Genomic DNA, 26,529 nt, shown 5'->3' with positions numbered 1-26,529 from the left:
AAATTTTCTAGCACACACATATCAAGCTAAAAGGTAGCTTAGGCTGCTCCAAAAATTCCATAGGCACAAGTTCCAATTCCCAAAGTGCAGAAATCTATCTTAAACCCTTGAAAAAATGACTTTTTTTCACAGCCCTTAAAAAAAAAAAAAGAACATTTTTTTCTGGAAATAAACACTTTACAATCAGTAAAATTATCTATTCTTTCATATGTCATATCTGTGTCTACCCCTATCAGCAAAATACTATTTTAATTTGAAATGTGGTCATTAGCATTTAAACCAACACAATTAAAGCCATATAAAGTCATTCCATTAACATCACAGTAGAATTATGGTTTTGAATAAACACAGAATTTCTATAAAATATAAACATTATCGATTTGTTTTAAGATGTCCAATCATATAAAATATTAAACAGAATCAAGCCTAGTTTCTGGTTGATTTTTAAATGCTAGATGTTCTCATAAATATTTTTGTTAAAAAAAGAAATGTTGGCGCTTTGCCTGTAGACCGCTGCTTTAAATTTTAGACACCATTTAATTGGAATTTTATAGATATTTACTCTAGTGAATGATTAAGTCACCAAAAAAAAAAAAAAAAAACCCCAAACTATAAAATCTCTGTAAATATTTCTGAAGCAATAGCATAAATGTATGATATTTTAACCTCAAGTAGGAACATTCATTTACCTTCCTTTCTCTTGCCCACTTTCAGGGTTAAGTTTTTCCTACCTGGTGCATCTGAAATGCTTTCACTGCCTGTCTCCCTAAGCTAGCGCCATCACTCACACTGGTCGTCTGCCAGCTCTCAGCACGTAGAAACGCCCCGGAACCCCTCCTGAACCTACACTGTAACAGTGCAGATAAGAGATGTGAGTCTCCAGTCGGGACTGGGCCAGGCCATCCATCTTCGGGTATGAGTGCCAGGCTTTCAGGCTCCAGCCAAAGAGCAGAGCCGGGTCTCTATCACAGGCAGGTCTCCCGCAGCCAAGGCCGGCCCTGCTCGGTCATCTCGTTAAAGGCGAGTTCTGGTTAACCCTTTAGCAGGCTTCTGCCCCTACCCAATTAGAAGGGATCATTTTAGACTAGCTCCCTCGGCACAAAGAACTGGAGATTAAATTCTCACAGCATACACCTGTTTATCTATAAGCCATTCCACCTCCCCTGCATCCCCACATGCACACACATCACACACAGGCACACCCCTTCTTTTGTCATTGTTCTCCACCAGGGAAGATGTGATGGTGTGGCCTCTGCGTCCATTATGAACAGTCCTCGAGTTATATATAAACATAAAGAGCTAGAATTACGAGGAAGGCACGCCCCCCGTGAGTCACGCACAGTGATTCCCACCCTCCCTGCAAAGTCAGCTGTAACATTACCATGTAAGTTACCCTGGGGGTGGCACTCCGCTGTGTACATGGAGTTTGTTACCTTCCTTTTGAAAGATAAAGGGAAGTTTAAAAAAATTACCTAAAGTGATCTATGACATTTCCCTGCGACTTAAAAAAAATTATCTAAAGCAATCTGTGACATTTCTTCTGATCTGACAAAGCCAACTGTTTTAGTTCCACCTTAATTCTTGGTTGTAGTTTTAACACCAGCATTGGAGAAATGCTTGCCAGTTTCCTGATAACAGAGAGAGTTTTACTTAAAATGTGGGCTTAGCAGAAGTCACAAATCGAGACCTATTCTGCTAGCATCTTTGTCACTGCAATGTAACATACTTTATCCCACTACATCTTGGGAGGGCGGGCCGGGGAGGGGAGAGCCAAGATGATTCCCATTTGGTTAAGTGACCTGCCCACACGAGTGATGGCTCAGCTAGGGATCGCGATGCGCAGTTCTGCTGTTCCAATGACACCATGCCGCCCCACCTTTTGGGGTCTACGGGGAAGAGTGCCAGGATCCAGTTCCCACCATGCGCTCACTCATGACTGCAACCCCACATGACTGTGGCTGCCACTCAATCAAGGTGAAACTTCTTACAACTAACTCAGCAGCACTCTTGTATCACGGCAATGACAGAAATCACCAGGTATTGCAAAAACTGGTCCTACACTCAGCGCATATCCTTGTCTCCGCCGTGCCACTCTCAGGAGCTGAGATCCTTACAGACACTTCTCTCTCACACACGAATTCACACCACCATTCCTCCAGATCAGCACAGGCAGTGAGACATGGCATGTGCGGTACAACTCTCAGCCTGAACGCGGGCTGGACGCTGGGGGCCCAGGCAGCTCCATGTATAGGTGAGTGGGCTGGGATTGGGGACGGGCCTGGGAGTTAGGGGACAGTTCAAGGTAGGGGCAGGAGATTGGAAAAAGGCTCCAGCACCCTTTTCCTTTAGGGGGGGATATGGGATCAATCCCCCAGAGCAGCAGTTCTCAAAGTGTGGCCCAAGGACCCTGGGGCCCTCTGAGACACCTTAAAGGGTCCAAGAGGTCATTGTGTTTTGCATAATAAGACAAGGATGCTCTCAGCCTTGTACGCTCTCATCCTCTCCTGAGAGCACAGTGGGGTTTTTCAAAGGCTGCATAAACCTTGGGGATCTCATCTCTCCGGCAACTTTGTGCTTGCATATTCTGCGTTTTAAAAATCTCTGCTTTAATTCCTAATGTAGTAAATATTGATACATAAGGGTCCTCGATAATTCTTAAGAGCATAAAAGGTTCCTGAGACCAAAAAGTTGTAGAACTTGATGATAACCTGCCCTCAGACAGGCAACACCAACTTTTCCTGGAGCTGGGCTATTCCCCCATCCAGGATTCCTGTGATCTCCCCCGACCTTTCTCTACTTTGGGAAGAAACATCCTTCTCGTGGCTTCTCTGAGTTAGCCTTTGGCATGGGTTGCCTTCACTGTGCCTTAGAACGATGTGCCCTCCCATTACCCCCAATAGCCACCTCTCTCAGGGCTACGGTGTGCCAGGGAGAACTAATTCGTGCAGGTACCTACCCAGCCAAGGAACCACGAGTGTTCGCAAGCTCCTGCCAGTGGATAACCAAATCGTGATACGTTTGGGCTAAAGAGGGCTCCTAGGTGGGTGTTAGTCAATAGCATGCCACAGTAATTAAGACCTTTTGCGATGACATCATGTAACTTCCCTTATTTTCAGTAATTCTATCGTCTCAGAGACTTTTGAAAATAATAATTACTATTCTTAGAGAGGAGCGATCTCCTGCCTTTAAGAGGAGAGAAGCCAGTACCCAATAATCCTGTGGATCAACCGAATTTTTAATTAGGTCACACCATAGAGTAAGCTATTGAAGAAGATCCTGAGGCCCGATCCTACATCTGTGTCCCTGCGATGGATCCTGGCCTGCATTGTGTCTTCCATCCAGGAGCTTCAGAGTTTAGCACCATGGATTCTGGTGTTGGGCACCGAGTTTGCTGAGTCTGTCAATCTGACCTATTAAACATGACTTGTCTCTTACAACTATTCTACGTTTAAAGCTATACTCTTCTTTTAAGGTCTTAGGGAAAAGGACAGAGGTATCTGCAGTTTGACTGTGAACCAGGTTCCAGGGAAGCCTCGTTTCCCTTTCGAGCGAGGCGGGAGGTGGCCCCGACAACTTCTGGCTGTCCTTCACCAACTGATCTCAGCCACCAGCCACCACCAGGGCCGTCACTCAGCACACAGCCAGGCCCACGCGGGGCAAGATTCTCACGTTCCATTTAGACCGTTCCGTAAATCCCACCTAGAAAGTTACTGCTTTCCAGTTTCTACGTATGTGGAAGGACTGTGCAGAAAGGCATGTGGAGACACCAGCCACGTGGATTGCTTAGAGCTGCTCTGCTGAGGCTCTGGTGTATAGAGACTTAGATCTAGAAGACAGACGGCCACTGTGGGCCTCTGAGATGGGGTGACACAGACAGGGGGCGGGGGCGAGCACAAACACTCCCTTTAGTATTTAATAAACGACATCAGAGTCGGTCAGGGACAGGGGGATCGTTTGTGATGGTGGATAAACTCCTTACCTGTGCCCACAGAGCTGACCAGCTTCTTTTTCAGGGATGATACACCACATACTTAATAACTGGTTTATCCCGGGCACTACCCAGTCAGAGCAGAGGTGGGCCTTCAGACCAGAATAGGCTCCCAGAGGTCCCTGCTACACCAGGCATCCGCCCTCTAGTTACTGAATCACAGAGGGGTTTGGTGCAGGGCTGGGATGTTAGCAGGGGGTGAGGAGACTCGAGGTGCTGGGGGCCACAGCTGTCAACTAGCAGGTACAGCTTGCTTCGACATTTTCACAGGGGTCGCCCCCATGCCCACGTCACCACCCATGGTGCTGTGTGAAGAGGTCAACCCTGTTCTCTGGCCCCACGGACTCTGCTGTGAGAATGCAGAAAACCCACCACGAGCTCCTAGACTTAAGACAGTCTGCACACACAGGAACCAAATTGGGGGCCAGGCCTGTTTCCCAAGTGGAACAAAGGTCACAGCACAGAAGACATCACTGGAGCAGACCTCCAGGCTGGGAGGGACCCTCTCAGTCACGCATAGGACGGGCCTGGGGGACTTCTGCTAGCACCACTCTTCCCACTGGCTACACGGCTCCCCCACCCTGCCTGGCTGAGGATGAGAACAGCCAGGAGCTGGGCTTCCCCACATCCTGGGCCTCTCCACGCCCTGCACACACGCACACATGCACGCAGCCTCCAGTCTGCACAGACCAGAGCTTGTAACCCTTCTCTTCTCTAGACATTTCAGGAACTTCAAGGTTTTGCACTCAACTTTGCACTAAACCTCTGGGTATCTTGGGCTCAGCATCAGGTGTACTGACTCCTCAACCACTGCCTGGAAACAGCTGAGAATTTCAGAGGGGACCTCCCCCCGCCCCTCGAAGCAACTTCTTGTGCAAAAGCATCTACTTTTTGTAAGATGTGAGAAAACAACCTGAAGAGTTCCTGCTGTTTACATCTTTATGCATTTCCTAGAAATCTCAAAAAGGGGAGAGTTCTCTTTCTCGATGGATCACTACAGGACAGAGAAGAGGTCAAAGAAAAACAAGAATTTCTTAAAGTTCTGGTAGTAAACAGGCATATGATATTATTATTGTTGTAGTCTTAATAATAAGCAAGTATACGTTCAAAGTGCTTTACAATCACTTAGCTATTCCTCACAACAGCCCTGTGAGGTAGGTCGACATTATTACCCCCATTTTACAGATGGGGAAACTGAGGCACAGAGAGGTTAAGTGTCTTGCCCAAGGTCACACAGCAAGTGAACGCTGGAACTGGGACTAGAACCCAGGTTCCCTGACTCCCAGTGTCCTTGAAACTGGACCACACTGCTTCCAAAGAGGCATCCCCAGACTGGCTTTGAATTAAAGACGGACAATGTCGGATGAGGTTTGGGTGTGGTGGTATTTCCCGCGGACGCGTTAAGATGGAACCTGAGGTGTCGCCTGGGTTGGTTTGGGCATGCAGGTGTATGTGTTAGTTTAAATGGGGGTGTCTGAGCTTCCTGTCCTGTCCACATCTCCCTTCATCCTGCACTGGTCACTGCAGAGAGTGGAGCTGGATGGTCAGGAGGTCATGATGGACTGGCATATATAAAAGGAATTTTGTCAGCCCAGTGCCAAGGGGCCTGCCAGTCTTTGGTAGTTCAGGTAAACTAGGGATGCAGGACTTTGGAACGGAGTCAGCTGCCCACCTTACGCAGGTCTGCTTAATCTTTTTATGAATTTTTTTTTTTTTTTTTTTTTTACTGGCCAGCATCAGGAAGTTGTGTTCATTTCATTTCTCTGTGGGGCGGCTGCCCCCCTCCTTTGCTCTCTCTCACTCTTTCCCTTTCTCTGAGTCTCTGCTTGGAAGGGAAAACTGTTAAGCCTTGCTCATTCCCTTTCATGAAAAGGAGCCACCGAGCAGCGTCCGTGACAGGAGACCACGGCTCCGCAGTTGAGCCACGGCCCTGCTTCCACCTTCCGGAGGAGTGCTTTGCTTGGAAGGGGTCTCTCTGGGGCCTTGGGTTTGCTTTTTCCTGCATTTCTCCCGAAATGCTGTTTCAGTAGAAATAAGCCCACTTGAGGCTTTTCCCTTTCAAGGCCTTAGCCACAAACGCCTTCCGACTAACGAGCGTGGTGCTGTAGCTCAGGCAGAAAATTCTAAAGCATCCGTTCAAGCATCTGAAACAAATGAATCAGCCAGTGAAATCTCATCTGTTAGCATCTGTTCTTCTCTTAGATTAAAAAAGAAAAAAAAAAAAAGCCTTTTTATGGCTTTAGATGGAATCATGCTTTTAAAAAAAAGACAAAAAAATCTTGCTAATTTTTAGACTGAGGTGACTAGATAACAGGTGTGGGATATTCTACAGGTTCAATGTCTGTGGAGTATCCCATTTTCCTCTATCTTTATGCCCGAGCCTCTCCGAGGGGGCCACATCGGGGACTGAGAGCCATTTGATTCCGTTCCACCACCCACATTTCTACTGGGCCACCTACACCACCACCTGCCAGCTGGGGCTCAGGCTTTCACATTATAAAACCTAACCACCTAATTCTTTGCAAGCCGGAAATGACGGTCTCCTCCTTAAACGCAACTTCCAAACAGGTAAGAAAAAAAGAAAAGAAACGAAAAGAAAAATCTATCCCTCTCAAGTCCTCCTGTCCTGAAGATGGGCAGGCTCCCATCTGGGATGAGTGGGCAACAGTCTCCCCTCAGTCCACCGGAGTGTCTTTTGCAAAAAGGAAATCCTCGAACGTTGAAAGAAAAAGAAATGAACAAAACTTTCCCCACTCTGGGATCTTTTTTCTTTTTCTAATCCGTGAAATACTGGACTAATGAGTGTCTGTATATTGCAGTCCTCATCTGGAAGATCTGATGAGGCATTACTATTTGCTGGGAAGGGGACAGAGTTTTCGTGGCTGCAGAGCTGTGTTCCTTTATTTACTTGCTCCTTGTGGAAATTTGCAGGTCACTGGGATGCAGCAACAATGGATGAAGAGCAAAGGCAGAGTCAAACTAAAGTGAATATGGCATGTAGGGGATGAGTGAGAGGAAAAAAAAAAAAAAAGCCTGATGCAGCTTCTCTCTGATTCCCTCTGGAGAGGGGCTGGAGAGAAGGCTGGCTTTAATGATGAAGATGGATGGGCGGATGGAAACTGCACACTCATTCAGACCACAGAGGCCAGAGGACACCAGGTGCCAAGCTCCTACCCACACGTGGATCCAGGAGGTCCTCAAGCCACCCCCCTTCATGTAGAAGGGGCCCTGCAGTTGGTCTGAACAGAGGAAGACCAGATGGAGCCCACAGAGTTGATAACCAGAGTGCATCTGTGCGCCCTCCGAAACCATTCCAATGCGGGGGCGGGGGACAGAGAACGTGGACCAGCTCTGATCCTGCTCAGACAGACTGCACCCTACGCCGCACAAGCACGCACTGGCCTACGTCTTGACTCCTGTGCTCACCTGACACCCACACTCCATTTTTCATTAGTAATTGGGCTTTCAGCCTCCTGGCGCCCCTGGCACAGGGAGGAGCAACTCATCCCACTTCTCGACAGGCCGCGCCCACCTTGGGGAGCTTTCTCGAGGATCTGTGTACTCATCCTAGTGCCACGGTTGATCCATTTCTCCTCCCACCGCCATCTGACTCCGCTTCCCTAACTGCCACATCGTCACGTGATATTTCCTCAATGCAGAAAGGAAGCGCCTCGTCGTGCTAATTAAATGAAGAGTGACAAATCACATCTGAAGCCCTTTCTAGAGCACAGGAAACCAAACACGTAATGAGAGCTATCCTTCAAGGAAACAAAAATTTTCTGCTTTTAATGTTTGCTGCAGAATCGAATGCATTTTCAGAACGTATCTGTCAAGATTATGAACACAACTTAATTTCCTAGGCTGGGTGCTCAACATAAATTATAGTCACAGCCTCGACTCCCAATGGAACCGTGTGGAAGTGTGTTGATATTGGCATCTAACCGGAGATATTTTAATTTCACCAAGGAAAGGAAACTTTCTGTAAACAACGAAATGAAAAAATGTCCAGGGGAAAAACATGATTGTGACACAATGTAACAGAGTCTTTTTAACCCATGATGTATACACGTAGCTTCAGCGTCATTTGAACTTTCAACTTAAAGACTCAGTGAAACCCACCCATGAAATGTGATTATCAATTACGTAGCCACGTGTTGTTGTTCAGGTTTTTAAAACTTCCAAACACTATATCCAGCCACCAGAGCAAGCCCTGAAGCCATCTAATTGGGAAGCCTTGGGGGCTCAGCAAAGGTATAACCCTGTATCCAGATGGTCATCATATATGCCTTCCGCAGAAAACAGAAGGCTCTCAGCGCAGCGCTACCTTGGTTACCGTGAATTACGACACAGCCATCCACGAAAGAGTATGTTTCCCCCTCCAGAAAAGTCATCAAGCCCCAAGAGCTAGAACCTGAGAACAGCAAGCAGTTCCCTACAAGGAGGGGATCACGACACTCTGGAATTCGGCCCCTAGTCCTCCAGGCCCAGCGCTGCTTTAGGGAAAAGCCTGCAGAAACATGATCATCTCTCCCTGCCCTTGCACCCAGTTTGGCCACACCGCCCTCTAGAACGTATGGACCAGACCTGCTCAAAGTTTGCAAACACGTCTTTTCAGTTTGCTTCTCTCTAAGGCTACTTGTGAGCTGTGATCAGGAGAAGGGCTGTCACTTTCGTAAACTGGATGGGTCAGAGGTGAAAGCTTTACTCAAATTCTGCAGGCTGAGATGGCAATCAGCTATTCAAGCCTGTGATTCACTGAACTCCCTTTAGGAGATGTGACCAGAGGAAGAAAAATCAGAAATTGTCTTTGGTCAGATTCAGCATCCATCCTTCCCCACCCCACCCCCCAGCGCTGTCTGGGCAGAGCCCAGGTTGCATCATGAATCAACAGGTCACTGTCACACAAGGTCATCTCCTAACCCGCCACATGCACACACCCCACCCTCCTTCCTTCACGCATTCATTGTCATTCATGTTCATTCTCTCTCAGGGAGATCACAGACAAGCCTTCACTTTGGTAATTACCATCACTGAGAACACAAGACAATGCAGGGCATTTTCCCCCAGAAAAAAAGCAAAAGACTCTTCCATGTTGAACCTTACCCATACCAACAAGGCCCAGTTTAAGACAAATGGTGATAACAGGGACATAAAAGGAAAACGTTATCTTATGCATAATCCGGACAGCAGAGATGACAGGGCTTTTGATCAATCTGGACAGTTGTTTCTGACAGCTTGCCAACCTCTGGAGTTCCACTTTTGTAGTCCTTGGCATCTTTTCCTCATTCCTTCTCCACTCTGCTTTCTCAGTCACAGCACTCACAGACTTCCCTTCCTAGCCCCTCTCCGTGCGGGTCTCCACTGGGACTCCCTTTCCCCACACACCTGCTTCCCACCAGGGCTTTGGGCTTACCTAGGATTCTACACCCTTGAATGCATGGACCCTAGTTGGAACCAGAGGTTCCTGAAACCACATCCCCCCTCCGGGTGCCTGGGCGGGGCCCGGGCGGGTGAAGGGACCAGAGGCTGGCTGGGTCGAGAGAGAAGAGCATTTGCACAGCAAGCCTCACGGCCCTCAGGAGACGACACGCAGAGACAGACACACCGCACGCACACACACACGCGCATACACACTCACACACTCACGCACACACGCACACGTGCACTAGGAGGTGATGGATGTTACTGAGATGGACCGAAAACCAACAAGCAGTGGGGTAAGAAACAAACAGAAACAAAACAAAGCACTTGCGTTCAGATGGAAAGCTGTTTCGTGGGCGGCTAGGGCCCGAGCCCGAGGCTGGGGGAAGGTGGGTGCCTGCTCGGAGGACGCTGCCTTTGGAGAAGCCCTGGGGGAGATAAGGCACGAGGGCAGCTCTGGCTCCCCTCCCGCCAGGGATGTGCCTCGGCCACTGTCCTGGAGGCCCTGCCCCGCGGGGCCGGGCCACAGTGGACGCGGACGCAGGGGCACGCCAGAGAAAGCAGGGAGGGGGAGGTACTTACCTGGTGGCCCAGAAATGGCTAGTCCACATTTGGGGGGGTGTGCAGTATCTCAGTTTAAACAAAATCCTGGTGGTACTGCTCAACCATGAATAGTCAGCTCTCTAGTATTTCAAATAAGCTCGTAAAATCGTTAGTGAAAAAGAGAAAAAGACAAAACAACAATTCACCTGTAGGGCAATTGTGCTGCTCTTCGCGGGGTATTTTCCCACCAGTCCTTGTTCTTTCCGTTTCTTGAATTTCCTAAAGTAGTCCTGTATCAGGAAAGTGGCATAGAACTTCCCCACGGTTACCTCATCATCTAAACGGAGAGACCAGACAGAGCTCTCCCGAATCAGCATATTTCCAGCAACAGCCTTAACACTCACTTCTGGCTGGGGCTGGGGGAAGGGCAAGACGGGGCACGAGGCACTGAGCTCTCGCTTAGGACACTGGGAGACTAAATCTAGCGAAAAGCAAGGTTGTGCAAAGCAGTTAAGGCTCAAAATCAGAGTCAGCTAAATAAACTGATGCTCAAAATTGCAGAAAATAATACACTTGTCATGAGTTTAATAGAGCAGCATATTAGTAACACTATGAAGTGCCGTCTTGGTTACTGATTCAAAATAAAAATTACAAAACAAAAAAGGCTTCATGGGTCATATTTTCACCCCTGCGCATAGGGATTTGCATGTGTAATTACCACGAACACCCAGGACAATTAACCATCCAAATCCCAATGCCTGGAGATAAAGATAGAGATCTCAGAAAGGTGACAGACAGGCTTGGAAGGAGAAGACATTTCTGAAAAGTGACTGCAGACCCAGATTTACATGTGCCCCTTAATTCTCTGCCAATAGCCTCCACGTGTCATTCCTTGGTTTGTAATTCAGAACTGCTTGTTTTCGATACTGCAAGTGACAGCTCCAACTAACCTCAAAGTTGAGCCGACTTATTTCTGCTTTGTTCAGAAACAACCCCATCGTGTGTGGCTGGGGAGCTGGAACTCTGCCGAGCGTGATTGAAGGTGATGCATGAGGCAGAATAGGGGCTCTGGCTGTCTCCCGGGAAACCACCCTGGCAGTGGCTGTGTGCCCGGGGGTCTCCACAAGGCCTGCTCACCCCCACATCTGTCCAGGGCCCCCGGGGGCTACTGACCACGGTTCGCAGAGGCTGGGAGGAGGAACGGCTGCTGCCCTCAGGCTTCAGTACAGCTACACTTGTGGCCAGGCTGCCCTCGCAACTTGCGTGCCATCTTGGGTAAGGGGCTCGGCCTCTCCTCCTAAGCCTCTCGGAGGAGGAGCTGTGAGGACTATGGGAGAAGAGGCCCGCAGAGCACTCTGGGTGGTCCTAAGTGCCAGGGGGCGGGGGATGGTGAGCCAGCAGAGTCACCGTTATTTTACAAGCTGCCAACAGTGGCATCCACTGAAATGGATCATAGAGCATGACAGGGCGGGGGACACTGGGACCCTCCTGGGTGGGGTGCCTTCTGTGGCCATGAGGGGGGTATCCCTGTCTGGACACTGCTGGGCCATTCTGGGCTTCCCACGGCCCCCAACTTCCTTGTCAGAAGCTACTCAGTGTTACTGTGTGAGAAGACGCCTGGCGGTGGTCAGCCTTGAGAAGTGTATTGCATTCCTTCTAAACCCAAGCCCGGCAAGTCTGGGAACGGTGTAGGGGCCACCAAAGTGAACCTAGGGCTTTGGGTAGATGTGAAACCAGGTCTCTCATCAGTCTCGGGCTGGTCCAAATGGTCTAACAACGCACTGTCCAGAGGCAGGAAGGCGAGAGGGGAGTGGACAGAGGTTCCATGACTTGCCCCAGGCCAGGTGAGTTGGGATGTGGGACCCCTGGGCCTGGGCTCTCCTTCTTTACCCCACCACCTCCCTGCTCCACCACAAGGGCCACCTGCTCCTTTGGGGCCGCCTCTCCCAGAGTACAAGTCTACCTCCCCACCAGGCTACGTGCAGGAGGTGGACCGACTGCGGCCTGAGAATCCCAGGGGCAGCCAGCCTCTGCCGGCCAGGGTTTCCAGTCTTCTCTGTGGGCTCCCACAAAAAGCACTGGCTGTACTCACAGAAGGCCCACCTCATCCCGTGCTGGGATGCTTCCAGCAAAAGCAGGCCTAACCTTTCTCTCCCTTCCACCTGGATGGTGCTAGCCTAGAGGGGCCAAGGGGGCTCCTGTGGGAGGGTCTCGGCTCTCCCTGGCCCAGAACCTGGGGGGCGGTGTACTCAGTGAAGAGGGCAGATCAGGTTTCTGCCCAAGGGGCAGCTCCAGGGCAGAGGTGCCCACCTAGGGCTCTACAGGGCAGGTCTCTCAAGGGTCACTTGGCCTTTTGCACTGAGATGCTGAGCTATTGAAACTGGGCCCAGGAAGAGTCTTAAGAACAGGAAAAGTCAAAGCTACAGCAGGTCAGAAAAGGAAGGAAGAGTGAGTGAGTGCAGTGAGGCCGTCTGGGCTCAGGACTGCAGAGAGCGACGGGGTCGGCTCTGAGCGCTTCTCGGGGCAAAAGGGCCCAAGATCCAGGTCCGGGGCGAAGGCCCAAAGACAAAGAAGCGCCCCTGGGAGGAGGAGGGACTTCTCAAGGAGGGAGGAAGATCCACGCAACGGCAAGAGACTCTAGAGTGGAGGTGAGAACACCAGCAACGGCCAGATGGGAAATGAGACAGCTCAGCACGGAGAGAGCAGAGAGGCTGTCACCGCGGCCAAAGGTGCCGCGAGAGCCCGGAATTCCGGCCTGGGTTCCAGGCTCATTCCCGAGTATCGCCTCATCAAGCTCGTGATGACCTCGGCGGGGAGCGGGGCTCACATCACCCCTGTGCTGGCAAAGCCTTCTAAGGTGGGCACCTACTCTGCTCTGTCACCAGGGCTGTAAGGGGCCCCCGAACGACCCACGTCGACCAGTCACAAGTGCAGGGCTGGCCTGGCTCAGTTTTCCGCCCTCTGACCAGGTTACAGTGGGCGGGACACCGAGCCCCTCGGCCGTGGGAGCTACCCGTCCGCTGGCCCAGAGGGTCGTAAATATGCTCCCCTTTCCTAAGTGCTCCTCGGTGTGGGAAAGGCTGGGACCCAGTGGTCTACTGGAAGGTAAAAGAGGAAAAACAAAGAGGCAAGGGGTGAATGCAGATGCTACAACCCTGCGCAGCAACTCAACCAGAGTCTGTCCACCGAAGCCTGAAGTTACCACCTATGGAAGTTCGGTGACGAGAGCACTTATTTGAGATTCAACCTGGATAAGCTCCAGCACATCCACGACCCATGCCATGGAACTTCAGGAGTTTTCCAGCCCTTATTGAGGCACTGTTTTTGTCCCAGGTTTCTCAGCGGTCTTACTGCCATTTTGGAAGAGATTAACCCTTGTCATCCTAACCCCCCAATCCAGGCTAAGAAATAACAGAGAGAAAACCGGGGCCTGCTATTGGACCAAGGAAGCGGAAGACTACGTAGCCTTCGTGAGAAGGCCAGTAGGGCTAAGAGCTGATCAGCTTTTCCAAGGAAGGGAGCCAAATTCTGGACTTTTCTTGCGGTGAAATGAAAAGAAAGGAAGTTTCACAGTGATGCGAATGACTCTCTCCAGGCGAGCCTTGCCAGGATGGGCGCTGATGTGAGAGAGACTGGGCTGTAATGAGGCTGGCGTTTCAAGAGAGACGGGAGGTGCGCGTGCCATTGAGGCCGGACCCCCTGGACAGGTGGGGCCCGCTACTCTGAGGCATGCATCTGCATCGTGAGAAACATGTAGGGGAATACAACTGGCAAGAGATAACTCCGATTCCATGCCACCACCCTAAAACAGAATTGCTTCAGAATATTCTGAAAGACTGAGACTTGAAAGGAATGGAGGCTGCAGGAAAAGCTCAAGCACATTGTTACAACGACTGGAAAAAGCAATTCGTCTCAGCCATGCGAGCACCTGGGTGTGCAGCTAAAAAGAAAAGAACGAAAACCAAAGGGTCGTTTTAAGCGTGCAGCATCCGTTCTCCCGTGGAGAGCCAGGGTTCTCTCTCTAGGCGGGAGTTTTCATTTCGGTTTTGTTCTTTCAGTGTTTTGTTTTGCACAGTAGCCCTTTATCGTTTCTTTGTGGGCCATCTTTCCCAGCTTTGAGCCGGTGGCCCTGCCAGCTCTGGGCGGCTCTCTCCAGCCACAAAAAGCTCTGGAGTCATGCCGGGGAGCGGAGCTGGCCAGCATGCTGCTCTCTCTGCCCCCGAGAGCCAGAGGTTGTCACCTTCTCAAAAGGAGAGGCCACCATCCTGGCTCAGCTTCTGGACCTGAGCCAGCCCAGTCTGGCGGCCGCAGGAGCAGGGACACTATAAGATTTCAGTTGGTTACAAAACACACCAAACACTCCTAACGTGCCCAGGGCTAGGGGGTAAAGTGCAGGCATGTTGGCACCGAGCAAACGGATCCTGCACCTTTAAAACTCGAAAATAAAAGTCAAAACACAATCATCTCCACTTGTAAGTCCATGTATACTTAGACAAAAATGGAAATACAGTATCTGTATTATATATATATATGTATTTTATATATATATATATATAAATCTGAGAAAAGTTTAGTCAGTTATTTTATGATAGCAAAAGGAAATAAGCATGCCTGTTAGTTCCATCTCTAAATTCTAAACAAAGGGATGTTTTTGGTAATTATGGTAGCAGATCCAGTCTTAAGAACATTTCAAAAACACCATTTTCTGACAGCTTTTTTTTTTTGTGTGAGAGGTTTTCAACAGTATGTTGAAGGATATAGGAAAACTAGTTTTAAACACTTCATTTGGGGCAAAAAAAATACAGGCTTTTGGTTTTGAGGCAGCAAGCTTGTTCTCCTAACATTAATCCCTCCACCCACAAGAGAACCCCGGCTTCAACCATATGGGTCTTGATATCCTTCTCACTGAAGCCTCTCCTTTGTCTGCAGTGGTTTTCACGTTACCCCAAATCATTACACCAATGGCTGAAGGGCCTTTAGCTGTTGGCCTCAATGCTCTGGCTGGTACCTTAAGCATTCTGCAAACACGCTGGGCTTCCTAGAGACTAGCATTGACACCAATGTGCTGGTCAAGAACTACTTAGGAAAAAAATTGCACTGACCACCAGCTGGAGGGACAACTTGGTCAAGTAGTTTCATGCTGGTTTTCTTCCAGATTTTCTTGATCACAGCTCGGAGTTCTTCATTAGCTTGTTCCAGGTTCCCTGAATTCAAAAAGCAAGAGGGGGGAACAAGCCTTGTTTCTTTTGCCCAGCAATGCCTCTCTGTTCTCACCGGGGCTGCTGGTGGCCCGACTCACCTCTCAACCTTCCAGGATAAGGTGAAGCACGGAGGGAGGGGAGAAGGGTTGAGGGAAGCAGGTCCGGCCAGTGGGGCCAGCACAGATGTTCTCATTTCACATACCGCCCCATCCCCTGGGCGGGGGGGGTGTCCCCTCCCTGCCCCGCCTTTGACAAGAAGAGGCCCAGATGGGAATCAAGGTGGGATACGGCCTCCCCTTCCTCTTCTCCCACCTGTCCTGCTTCCACGGAGGGCTCACCTTCCGTCTTGATTTTAAGAGCCGTTCGGACCAAAGCAAACAGAGTTGCGTTAAACATGACTGTCCCATCACTGTTGAGCGGCATGTTCATGGCAACTAGTCTCTGTAAACAGAAAGAAAAGTCCCTTAATAGAATGCAAACGAATGATGACAGCTGCAGCCCTTTTCCTCGTTTGTTCTCTGTTTATCCCTCATCTCCTTTCTAATCAACCCTCGATTCAACTCAACAGCCATTTGGGGGGGGCATCTAGTATCTGAGGAGATCCGAGCTGACAAAGATCAAAGCTCGAGTCATGAAGCGCAAACGCGGGCACTCAGAAGATGCATTTTGTTTGTTTTTTAGACTCCCTACTGTCCATGCATTCCTCTCCCGTTCTCATTAACCGGCTCTCCCTGTGTCTTGGGGTAAGGCCTCCATTCTGGGCACATCCTTAAGGCTGTTTGGGGTTAAAGTGATGTACCAGGTATGATGAGCCAGGCACAGAGCCTGGGACAAAGGTCCTCAACCAACAGGGTCGATTACTTTTCCTATCGCAGGGAGTGTCCTTCAAGGACCCTGCCCTGGTGAGACCACTGTGGAGTGTTTTGTACAAGTCCACGCGGTTCTATGAGTCCAGTGTTTGGTCTTTCAGAGCTGGATCCCCACATCCTGCTTCTCTTTTCTCTCTCTTCGCCCCTGTAACACCACCACTGAGAGTTGGAGAGGACCTGGGTGAGTGAAACTCTCTGTGGCCCCAGTTACTGCAGAAGCCATGCCCACAGCAAAGGGCTGTGCAAGGGTTAAAGGAGCTCACAGACACTTAAGACTCCAGCCAGGTGCCTGGCACGTGGTAAGTGCTAAATAAGTGGTACTTAGCACTTCTAACAGTTTCAAATTTCTTACTTTTGGCTGACAAGGTGTCCCAAGAGAAAGATTTTAAAACCCTTTTCCTCCTCCCTATTAATGGACTGGAGTCTTGTGTACACATGATTCATCCCACCTAAATTCCTAGTCCTAGGAGAGCCTGCACAGTCACTTGCTTTTCCTGGCAAGTTCCTGAATCAGCAAAATGGACTACTTTGTGCCTGAAGGACACGTAGACCCTTTACATAAAAGGGTCTGGAAATGCAAACACAAAATAACAGCCATGAGCCAGAACCCATCTTGTTCTTGGAAACAGAAAAGAGGCTGATACTGGGAAATTTATGGGAAAAAAGTCAACATCTGTGGCTTATTCTCTGCCTACATCCAGAGTCCAGGATGAGGAGAAGCAAAGACTGGGGAAGGACCCCAAGGACTTGCCAACTGGACTTCCAGCCCAGGGGACAACGAGTTTTGGCTCGGATTTCTCTGAAAGCCTGAAATACACTGTGGACTCCACTCTTCACTGTGGGTTCTGTCTAGAGCAAGCCCAGCATCCCTTTGGGGGTAGGGTGAACCCCTGACCCCGAATCCCCTCATATCTGTGGGAAGAGGGGACCAGTTGTTGCACAGACTGGCTGGATTTCTATAGGGCAGAGTTTCAACAGGCAAATCTTGCATTTCTCCTTTAAAAAGGGGGATCCTTTTCTATTGCTACAGCTGACTCAAGGTGGTTCAATGCGAGTTCTATGAAAGGAAAACAAATCTCAATGAGAGCTCGCAGAGAGCCTGGTCTGATGTGAAAACTTCAGGAATGGGGTGAGATGGTGACAGGGATAGAGTAGGATAATTAAATAGATAGCTTAAAAATCCCACTACAGGGAGACTTCCCTGGTGGTCCAGTGGTTACGAATCTGCTTTCCAATACAGGGGATGTGGGTTTGATCCCTGGTCGGGGAACCAAGATCCCACATGCAACGGGCCAACTAAGCCCGTGTGCTGCAACTACTGAGCCCGTGCGTTCTGGAGCCTGTGCACCGCAACTACTGAGCCCACGCGTCACAACTAGAGAAGCCCACACGCTGCAATGAAGAGCCCACACACCACAACGAAAGATCCCACATGCCACAATGAAGACCCGACGCAACCAAATAAATTAATCACAAAAAAATCCCACTAGGGGATTCAAGTCAGAAAGGGAATTCTAAGGGACTCTGGGAGACTGTTTAAACAGTGGGAGACAACTTGAGAAAAGCATCCAGTAACCAAGCAACAATCTACATATGTAGTTAAAGTACAAGACAATAGATATGAGATCTGAATCTTGTTATATGAAGTCAGGGAATTAATGGTCCTTGAAGAGTTACATTCCTGTGTGTAGCCAAGACAGGAATATAGATGAGAGGGGAAAGAAACCAGGTGAAAGGGGACATTATACCAAAACCTGAGATGAACTACCATGCTTTAGTATACGTTACCACCCTTTTGCTAATATACGTATCATGTAAAGAGTGCCATGACAGTCCTGGTTAGACCATCAAGGGTTAAAAGAGGAACTAAGGATACCAGCCTTGACGTCTAGCCAAAAATGAGGAAGAAGGTGATCTTCTCCCCTACCCCATTTTTCTCTGATTATAAAAATGTAGCCCTCTTTGTTCTCGGGGCTGTGCTCCCTTGCCTGCCCGCTTGTATCTCTCACAAGCATCCTATGCTAAGAAACTCACTCTTTGCCGGCCTCTTTGCCGGCCTCACGCTGAATTCTTTCTGCATCGAGACAAAAGAACCTGAGTTTCAGTAAGTCCTGACACCAGGTGAGTGGTTTTAACTAAGAGACAGTGGGTTCGAGTCCCCTCCTAAGTCAGGAGTTGTGGGTTCAAGTCTCAATCTGAGGTGCGGACGGGTTCGAGTCCCGTCCGAGGAGGAGTGCGGTTTCAGCAGGAGATCTGAATCCATCCCCGAGACGCCACCACCGGATGCACACGAGGGGCACGTCACTGTGTGCACCATCACACAAATTAGGAAACGTCCGGGCCACCAAGTCCTCTCCACTCTACTCCCTAAGTAGATCCCTAAGCCATCCCCTCCTCTCCATGCCCACTTCCCTCTGGCTCTCGGTACTTCACAGTGAGATAATGCAACAGCTCTCCTGGGTGTTCTCCTGTCCCCAGTTCACTTCTCCATTGCCAAGAGTCAACTTTCTAGAATGGATGTCTCCTCCTGTTTCTTCCATGGGACTCAGCATAGCACAGAAGGCTCCTCGCAGCTACACTCAGATTGGGCCTGAGGCCTTCTGCCACCTCCTCTTGCGTTCCAGCCACACCGACTCTCCATTCTCTTGCCTCCACGTCTGGGCTCCCTGGGCTCCCTTTCTGCGATGCCCTTGCCCCTGTGACAAACTCCTACTTCTCTCCTGCTGGACCTGATGCAAATGTCACCATCCCCTCCTTCTACCCAGTGACAAATTACACAATTCCCTTCCTGTTCTTATTGTTGGCTGACAGGGTGACCTAAGAGTTACACAGCTGAGAACTCCTCAAGGACAGCAACCACATGTCATTCACCTCGGCATCTCCAGTGCCTGACAGCAGGCTCCACAGAGCATCACTTAGTAAGGGTTTGTTGACTAAAGCAGGGAGTTCCTGCAAGAGAGGCCGTCGGGGACGCTAACAGGACACTTACCTTGCAGGCTACCCTGTGTGGACACAATTTCCCAAACCCCAGGGGGGGCTGGATGCGGCGGAGCAGAGTGACCACGTCCAGGTGCTTGATTCTTCCCCTGGAGACAAAGTACGGCATGAGGTGCAGGGCAGCACCAGCAGGCCGGGGCTTTCGGTCCATCCCACCTTCCACAGGAAAGCACACCCAACATCCAGAAACAGCCCACACAAGCCAGATGGAATTCTCTTCAACCTACTTTGCCTCGGGGTCATATTCGGACCATATTCTTTTGAATTCGTCTAAATGGTGAGGCCCCAGAATAGACCAGTCCCGGGTCAGATAATCGAAATTGTCCATGATGACAGCCACAAACAGGTTGATGATCTGTAAAAGCCAATCACGAGGGCGTTTCAGCTGTAGTGGGATGAGCTGGGTTCAACCCTAGTGAGTGCTTCCTAATTGTAAGGGTCACAAGACATTTGGACCCATTTCTCCTAGAGAGGCTGAAAATCTTTCATTCTGGAGAACGTTTAAGAAAATGGCAGACTTCTAGCTTTCCAAAATGGTTTGGGTATAGGCCCAGGGGAGGGCAGGGGGAATGTACTGCCTGACCTTTTGAAACACACTGCAGTGTTATAATTTGCCACGAAATAACTCACTCTCGTAAGTCACTACTATGTGCAGTGGCTTTGAGATTTTTTATTATAAAGGAACCAGCAGCCCTAAGAAGCTGGGATGGTGAAGCCTGTTAGCGAGCACCCAGCCCCTGCTCACACCAAAGGCGCTAGTAACACAGGCCTCGCTCAGCAAAACCTCGACGGCCCAGTGGAGTCTAGACTGCTCGTCAGCATAAAATACCCCACAGCTATTTGACGGGGCAACGTCACTGGTCTGAATCCCAAATGCTACATGAAGATGTGTCCATTGGTGGTAGGGCGGCTATTCTGATCACTTACCAGAAATGCACAGAGCATGTAAAAACTGATGAAATAAACAATGGCAAAGTTGCTCCCGCAGGTGTACTCCTCCCCGGGGTTGTAATCGGACTCGGGGTCACAGAGCTTTCCCGGGAGGCAGGCCAGCATGATTTCCTGCCAGGCCTCCCCCGTCGCACACCTTTTTTAGATTAAGTAAAGAAACAAAGAAGGCATTTGAGGCTTAGATCTTTAAGAAATTTTAAGAAAAAAAATTTTTTTTAATTAGACCAAAACCTAAGTACTTTGGGGGGAAAGCCAGTTTGATTTAGTGAAAATTCCTACTTATTTTCAAATGCAACTTACATCAGTAAGGGAGGCCCTGTTGCAACTCCCTTTGATTTATATCACTCACTTGATATAAGCACATCAATTCTTTTTGTATAAAGGGATGTTTGTTTTGTGGTCTTCTCTCCTTTAAACACTTATGTTATAATTTTTAAACGATTATTATTTTTAATGACCTACCATCTGACAACTCGATTAGATCCCCATTTGATTCTGTTGAAAGCAAAGAACTGGAAACTAACTTACAAAGAACTTGCTCTCCAGTCGTTAGGACTTGCTTGTATGGTTTCTAGAAAGTTCTCTCACTTTAAGGTGCTTTGTTTACAAAGCTATTCAATGGAGTTAAAAACAATCCCATAAAGTTTGAAACTGCACATCTCAGGATGCTCCCCACTGACTGTGCAAAAGGCCTCTACATTCCTGCTAAATTTTCATTTTCCCGGTTGTTCGAGCACATGCGCCCATGCGTAAGCACACACCCCACACCTTCTCAGCGGCTCAGGAGACCTACTCACTCCCAAGTGGAAAACCTTAAGCCAATCACGATGGGAATGGCCAAAAGCCTGCAAAATTCCTCTGTGACTAAAATGCTACCGTGTCTGTTTAATAGTACAAAACCAACAGATACAAAAGGCCACCATGACCAAATGCTTTAAGAACCCGGGTCCTCTGCTGCTCTGGAGGCCAGAACCAGAGAGACTTGCTCCGGGCTGGACTCAGTCACCTGAAGAGCAGCAGTACGGCCTGCGGAAAGGTCTGGAAATTGTTGTTCCTGTTGATCTGGTTGTTATCTCTCATGGCAACTTTCCCAAACATCTAGAGAGAGAAATTATTAGGGGAAAAAAAGAAAAGATTTTGTCATACCGAAAAAAAAAAAAAAGAAAAAAACACACCCCTCCATATGTGAATTTAGAACTCAAGTTTGGTCAATACCCAGAGTCCCTGGAACTTTATTCATCCCACTAAGATACGCTGGGCTCGGTGCTAACCGCTGGGCACATTCTCAGCTCAAGGAGCTCCTAGCCTGGGGAAGGGATGCAAAAAGTAACCAGACCGGCAGCCTCTTCAGATGGGAGCTGGGCTGGTCCAGCCCGACGGGGAAGCACAGCTCACAGGATCCCTGAGGCTGGGGCTGGGGTCAGGGAAGGCCTCCAGGGAGAGTGAGGTTAAGGCCCAGAACTGAAGGGGAAGGAGAAGCCAGTCAGGTGACAAGGAGGGTGAAGAATGCTCCAGGCAGAGGGAGCACGACCTGCAAAGGAGCAGAGGCGACGTGGCCCGGGTGCTCCAGGAAATGAAAAGAACGTGAGTGTGACGAACAGCCCAAGGACCAGGCTGCAGACAAGCCTGGATGGGGGGCCGGTGGGCCATGGGAAGGAGGGTTGGCTTTGCCTTAAGGGCCAGGGGAAGTTAGTAAATTCTTCACTCGTGGGGAATACAGAAGCAGACTGGCATTTTCGAAGACCCTGATGGCCGGTAAAGACTCTTGAGTGAACACAGGGGTGGTGTGCGAGATGCGGTTTCCAGTTCTCTGCGGCCACTTAAGTTTTATATGAGGATGTTATGGCATAAAAGACCCTTTGGGGCCCATGGCGTCACAAGCTGCTAAATTACAGGGGCTCGAGCACACGGCCTCTTTGTTCAAAACCCCTGGTAAAAGTCCTAGTCACTTGCAAATGCTTCTCTGCCTTCAGAATAAAAAAGCACGTACCACCATTTCTCTGCTGCGGGAATACTTGACCTCTTTTTCACTCACAGCCCCCCCTTACCTGAAAGGCTGCACCTGAACCAGCAGAGAGCGTGGCAGAGGGACCCCGGGGAGGTCCAGGGCCACAGGGTCCTCCACCTCCCTCTCCTCCAGGGGGCTCTGCCCCCTACCCGCCCACTCTGCGCTGGGGCTCAGCTGTTAGGGAAGCTCCTCTGCCCCCTTCCCCACCTCAGGAGGAGCTGGGGAGCGTCCCACAGCCCCTCAGCCAGGACCAGGCCACAGAAGAGCCTGGTTTCACGCTTCTTTTTAGAGGGGCGCTTCTGAGGCAAGATAATGGCTCCAGTTCAGCCCCAGCATCTAGAAATAGTTTGTAATGCTTTCAGATGATACAGACTTTTGTATCACTCATATCTTCTTAGCAACTTTGATGCAGAAAATAGGACAATTATGGCTTTTTTCAGTACAGCATTTGCTGTTGCTACAATCAACGATGGGTTTTCTCAATCAGTTGGCTCCCCTCAGACCCAGATTGGGGGTGGGGAGTGCCCTAAACCCAGCTTCCTCTGACATATTCCAGCCTCTGCATGCCCTTCTGAGCCCGGCTCTCGCTGGCTCAGGCTCTCTCCTGCAGGGCCACGTCTTTTTCATCTTTACAGCTCTTCAGCAGCCAAGGCGACCGGCTGAAAACTCATGACCTGTCTGTCCAGTCCACCTGGCCAAGGTACAGCCTGCCACAGATCTGGGGCGACGTAGCAACGGGGCCCGGGGGAGAGGTGCTGGAGCGTACCTGCATGCCGATAACCGCGTAGATAAAGAACAGCATGGCGATGAGAAGGGCGACATACGGGAGCGCCTGGAAGAGAAGCAGCGCTTGGCTCAGAGTGAACATCCTGTCCCCCCGGATGGCTTGGGGGCAGACTGAAGGCCCACATGGGGCACACGCTCTATTCTTTTCCATGTTATATTGTAAGGACATCAATAGTGAGGAAGAGCTTTTTAAACCCCAGCCCGGCAGCCCGGCTTCAGCCCTGAGGACAGCAGCCCATGCACACCTCGGGTTATGAAGCTGCAGGCAGGACGTGCTTTCCACAGTTGTTAACAGTGCGTCCTAATCCTAAACAGTGTCGCTCTCAGAAACGACTGTAATTGATGAAACAATTCCAGCGTGCTAGACAATTAGATCGCTTCTGCTTTCTTTTGTGGGCGTGTTTGGGGTGAGGGCAAGGGGCTCTTTCGCAAAGGAACATCTTTATGCAAAATCACCTTGCATCTGCTTAAGTACTTCCTTAGGGTGAAGCCTTAGGAGTGGAATTACTGGGTCAGAGGGGAAGAACCACTTTCTGGCTGTGGCTGTAGAAAGCAAGACACCTTTCTTAAAATGCACTCTTTCCGAAAGAACCGCAGAGCTGGGGGCTGGGCCAGGGAAGAAAAGGAGCTAGCTGTGTGGTCACCAAGCCTGGGCTCTCCTTAGGAACATCAAATATAAGCACATGTGTCGGGTCAGACCACCGTTTTTTGTTTGTTTGTTTGTTTTAAATTTATTCAATTTTTGGCTGCATTGTGTCTTCGTTGCTGCGCACGGGCTTTCTCTAGTTGCGGCGAGCAGGGGCTCCTCTTCGTTGCGGTGCACTGGCTTCTCATTGCGGTGGCTTCTCTTGTTGCGGAGCATGGGCTCTAAGTGCGCGGGCCTCAGTGGCTCTAGAACGCAGGCACAGCAGCTGTGGCGCAAGGGCCTAGTTGCTCCATGGCATGCGGGGTCTTCCCAGACCAGGACTCGAACCCGCATCCCCTGCAATGGCAGGCGGATTCCAACCACTGCACCACCAGGGAAGCCCACCACTGGTCTTTTAATCCAAGGCTCCTCAACTGCTGTCTCCCTCATCTCAGGTGACAGAAGATGTCTGTGTGCTTGGCACGCCTCCAAGGAGTGCCCATATTGTTAAACTTAAGGCCAAGCGCACATGCATAAAGCCTCCGCTTGCTCTCCTATCTGAGAAAGGTCATCAGAAAGCCAGGGGCTAAAAAACCTTCCGACTTGTGCCAGCTCTGGATCTGTGACTGCCAGCTTGGCCCAGTGCAGTAGCACCATCCTGACAACTGGACTGGTTAACAGAGTCCCACAGGGTTAGTTTCAGGCTGTCCTTGCCACAGCAGTGTGCGTTTTCTCCCTAGATGAGCAAATGTTTAAGAATTCTGCTGGCACAGTTTCTCAGTTTTTATGGACATGAATGGTCATGTATGGTCATGTCTCTGTGACATGAATTCATCTTATAGTGACCAAAACTTTTTTAAAAAGTTTAATGTAACAATGACATTATTGCGGGAATCATTCTATTTTTATAGCAGTTCATTCACAAATGTTGGTACCTTGTATTAATAACAACCGTCTAGGATTTAATCCCTTTCCAGGACCGAGGCTCACCTGCTCGAGGCCCCCCACCTGCCCTGCCTCTCTCAGAGCTGCATCCCAGCTCCTCCTATAGTCTCATTGTCCCCAACAGGACTTGCGATTTTCCTTCTTGAGTTTCTGGATCTACCTCCTTCCCCAGATGCCAACCCTTCTCCTCTTTACCTGTTAAAATTCTACCCACTGTGGAAAAATGTTTCCTGGGATATTAACACCAGTTTCCTCAGAGCCGATGGGGTTGTTCTTTGCGTATCTTCGAATAACTTCATTTGTTAATGTGAGCATTTACTACTTTTGAATTAAAAAGTCAAAAGGTAAAGAAATGAAGATCCATGACTCATTTTCTAAAGTTCCTGCACATCTACAAACTCCCCCATGCAGTGCACCTCTTAATAAGAATCTGTGCCCCCCTCCCCAGCAGAGTAAGTCCGGAAGACCAGAACATCTAGGGTGGGGTGCTGGAAGGTACAGGAGAAGCTGGGTTCTGTTTGGAACAGCCAAGAACCAGGCTGGACCAGGCTGGAAAGCCACAGATGACAAAGGGGACCTGGCTTATACTCAGGGGCCCTTCACTCTGTAATCCTCCCAGGCACTGGGTAACCCAGGACGGGGGATGGTGTGCTGGCCAAGGCCAAGTAGTCTCTGATTTGTGTCTAGATTAGCCGACGGACAGGACTGCCGCAGCCGTATGAGGCTTCCAGGGGTCGGCTGGGACCCTCCCTCTCTCAGACATCACCATTCATCCCGGGCATCCTGGGGAGGACTGAGGTGCGGGGAGCCCCGTACATCTATCCATCTCAGAAATGCTGCAGATTTCTCAGCTGCAGGCGTTACTGCTTTCTCTTCTGCTTCCTTAAGCAAGTAATCCTATTCGATTTATCCAAGCAATGCTGGGCCCGTCTCCTCAGCATTCCAGGTCCTCTCTGGACCTAGGCGATCACAGCAGTCCTGCAGAAAGGAGTCCGGATCCTCCACAACAGGGGACAACCACTGACTTACATATGATCTTCAAAGACAAAGAAGCCCTTGGCATGGCTCTTACCTGGAAGGACTTAATAAAAGTCCACAGCAGTGTCCGGATGCCTTCCCCCCTGCTGAGAAGCTTCACCAATCGCATCACTCGGAAAAGACGGAAAAAGGTGATGGAGATTCTATTGCTCTCTTCAGAGTTCTGAAGGGTTATCATGGAGAGGTCAAACCCAATGGAAAGTAGAACATGCAACACTTTCAGAAAAACAGCAACAGATGCACACAGAGGTGGCAGAGGTAAGAATTGAAGATGTGTTTCTAGGGCCTTTTCACCTCAAAAAGCATGATATGAGAGGAAAAGTTACATGCTAACAACACAGGGCTTGGGAAACCCTGGGTCCACACAGCACATGCATGTCCACGTGGTCTAGTGTGTTAAGAGGAGGACACTGGTCTGGTCAAGAGTACTGGACACTGACGATGAATGCAAACCACTGCAGACACTGTTCTGAAAGGACAATCATGGAGAATACAGAACAACTAGTGGAAAACTCGACATGGCCAAATAAACTGAAGGAAAAGGCCCAGCCCCTGGAGACTAGTCACTGGTCTTACCCCAGGTGTAGCAGTTGGGACAGGGACATTTTCACTTTCAGTTGGCTTTAAGAAATCAAAGATTGAACATGTATTAATGAACTTGGAAGGAAGCAAGGGTTCAGGAGGGTGTCCCCCCATTTAGAAAAAAAAATCTGTGGTTCATGTCTGAGGATGACACATCTGCTCCCTCCCTGAGGAAATGCCACGGGAACTGCTCGCAACTGGACGTGAGGGTGGGCAGCCACTGATGCAGGCTCAGACACTACGACTTTCTAATTCACACCCCAGGACATGATGTTTCAAGACTGAAAGACATCTAGTAAAGGACAACGCTGCAAGACCTCAGTTGTCCCCAGGCACAGAAATGCAGACTGGGATTCTGCTTCTCATGGGAAGACTGGTTCTCTTGTTTTAGTCAGGCTTGTGGGTCTGAGGACCTAACTGCTCTGAGGCAGGCCATTCCTAACCCTGAGGAACAGGGTGACTCCACCAAACAGGGCAGAGTGGCAGCTGCCTGCACTCCACAGACCTCCCCTGCCCCACTCTACTCCTGGGGCCGCGCAGCTGGGCGGCGTGCGTCCGATGGGCCCTCACTGGCG

At 49.7% G+C, this 26,529-nt stretch overlaps 1 protein-coding gene across 5 annotated transcripts in view; it reads right to left on the bottom strand.

The window, feature by feature from the left end:
• The window catches only part of CACNA1D (calcium voltage-gated channel subunit alpha1 D), a gene marked incomplete at its 5' end in the record, with an annotated part of 447,563 nt that overhangs the window by 13,758 nt on the left and 407,276 nt on the right, over positions 1-26,529 (bottom strand). For 3 of the 5 annotated variants that reach the window (XM_082664922.1, XM_082664926.1, XM_082664925.1), the window contains 9 exons: positions 10,159-10,289; positions 15,055-15,156; positions 15,492-15,594; positions 19,012-19,108; positions 19,247-19,374; positions 19,947-20,106; positions 20,977-21,068; positions 22,745-22,810; positions 25,407-25,535. In XM_082664922.1, coding sequence (XP_082521048.1) covers positions 10,159-10,289; positions 15,055-15,156; positions 15,492-15,594; positions 19,012-19,108; positions 19,247-19,374; positions 19,947-20,106; positions 20,977-21,068; positions 22,745-22,810; positions 25,407-25,535 — 1,008 coding nt within the window. Of the gene's footprint in view, positions 1-10,158; positions 10,290-15,054; positions 15,157-15,491; positions 15,595-19,011; positions 19,109-19,246; positions 19,375-19,946; positions 20,107-20,976; positions 21,069-22,744; positions 22,811-25,406; positions 25,536-25,948; positions 25,994-26,529 lie in introns of all 5 variants that reach the window. The other 2 variants (XM_082664924.1, XM_082664923.1) reach the window with 1 other exon arrangement.

This window comes from Grampus griseus (assembly GCF_964374135.1).
Source record: "Grampus griseus genome assembly, chromosome: 10".
Classification (NCBI taxonomy): Eukaryota; Metazoa; Chordata; class Mammalia; order Artiodactyla; family Delphinidae; genus Grampus; species Grampus griseus.
The sequence above is the reverse complement of the archived record's forward strand: the minus strand, read 5'-3'. Positions and strand labels throughout refer to the sequence as shown.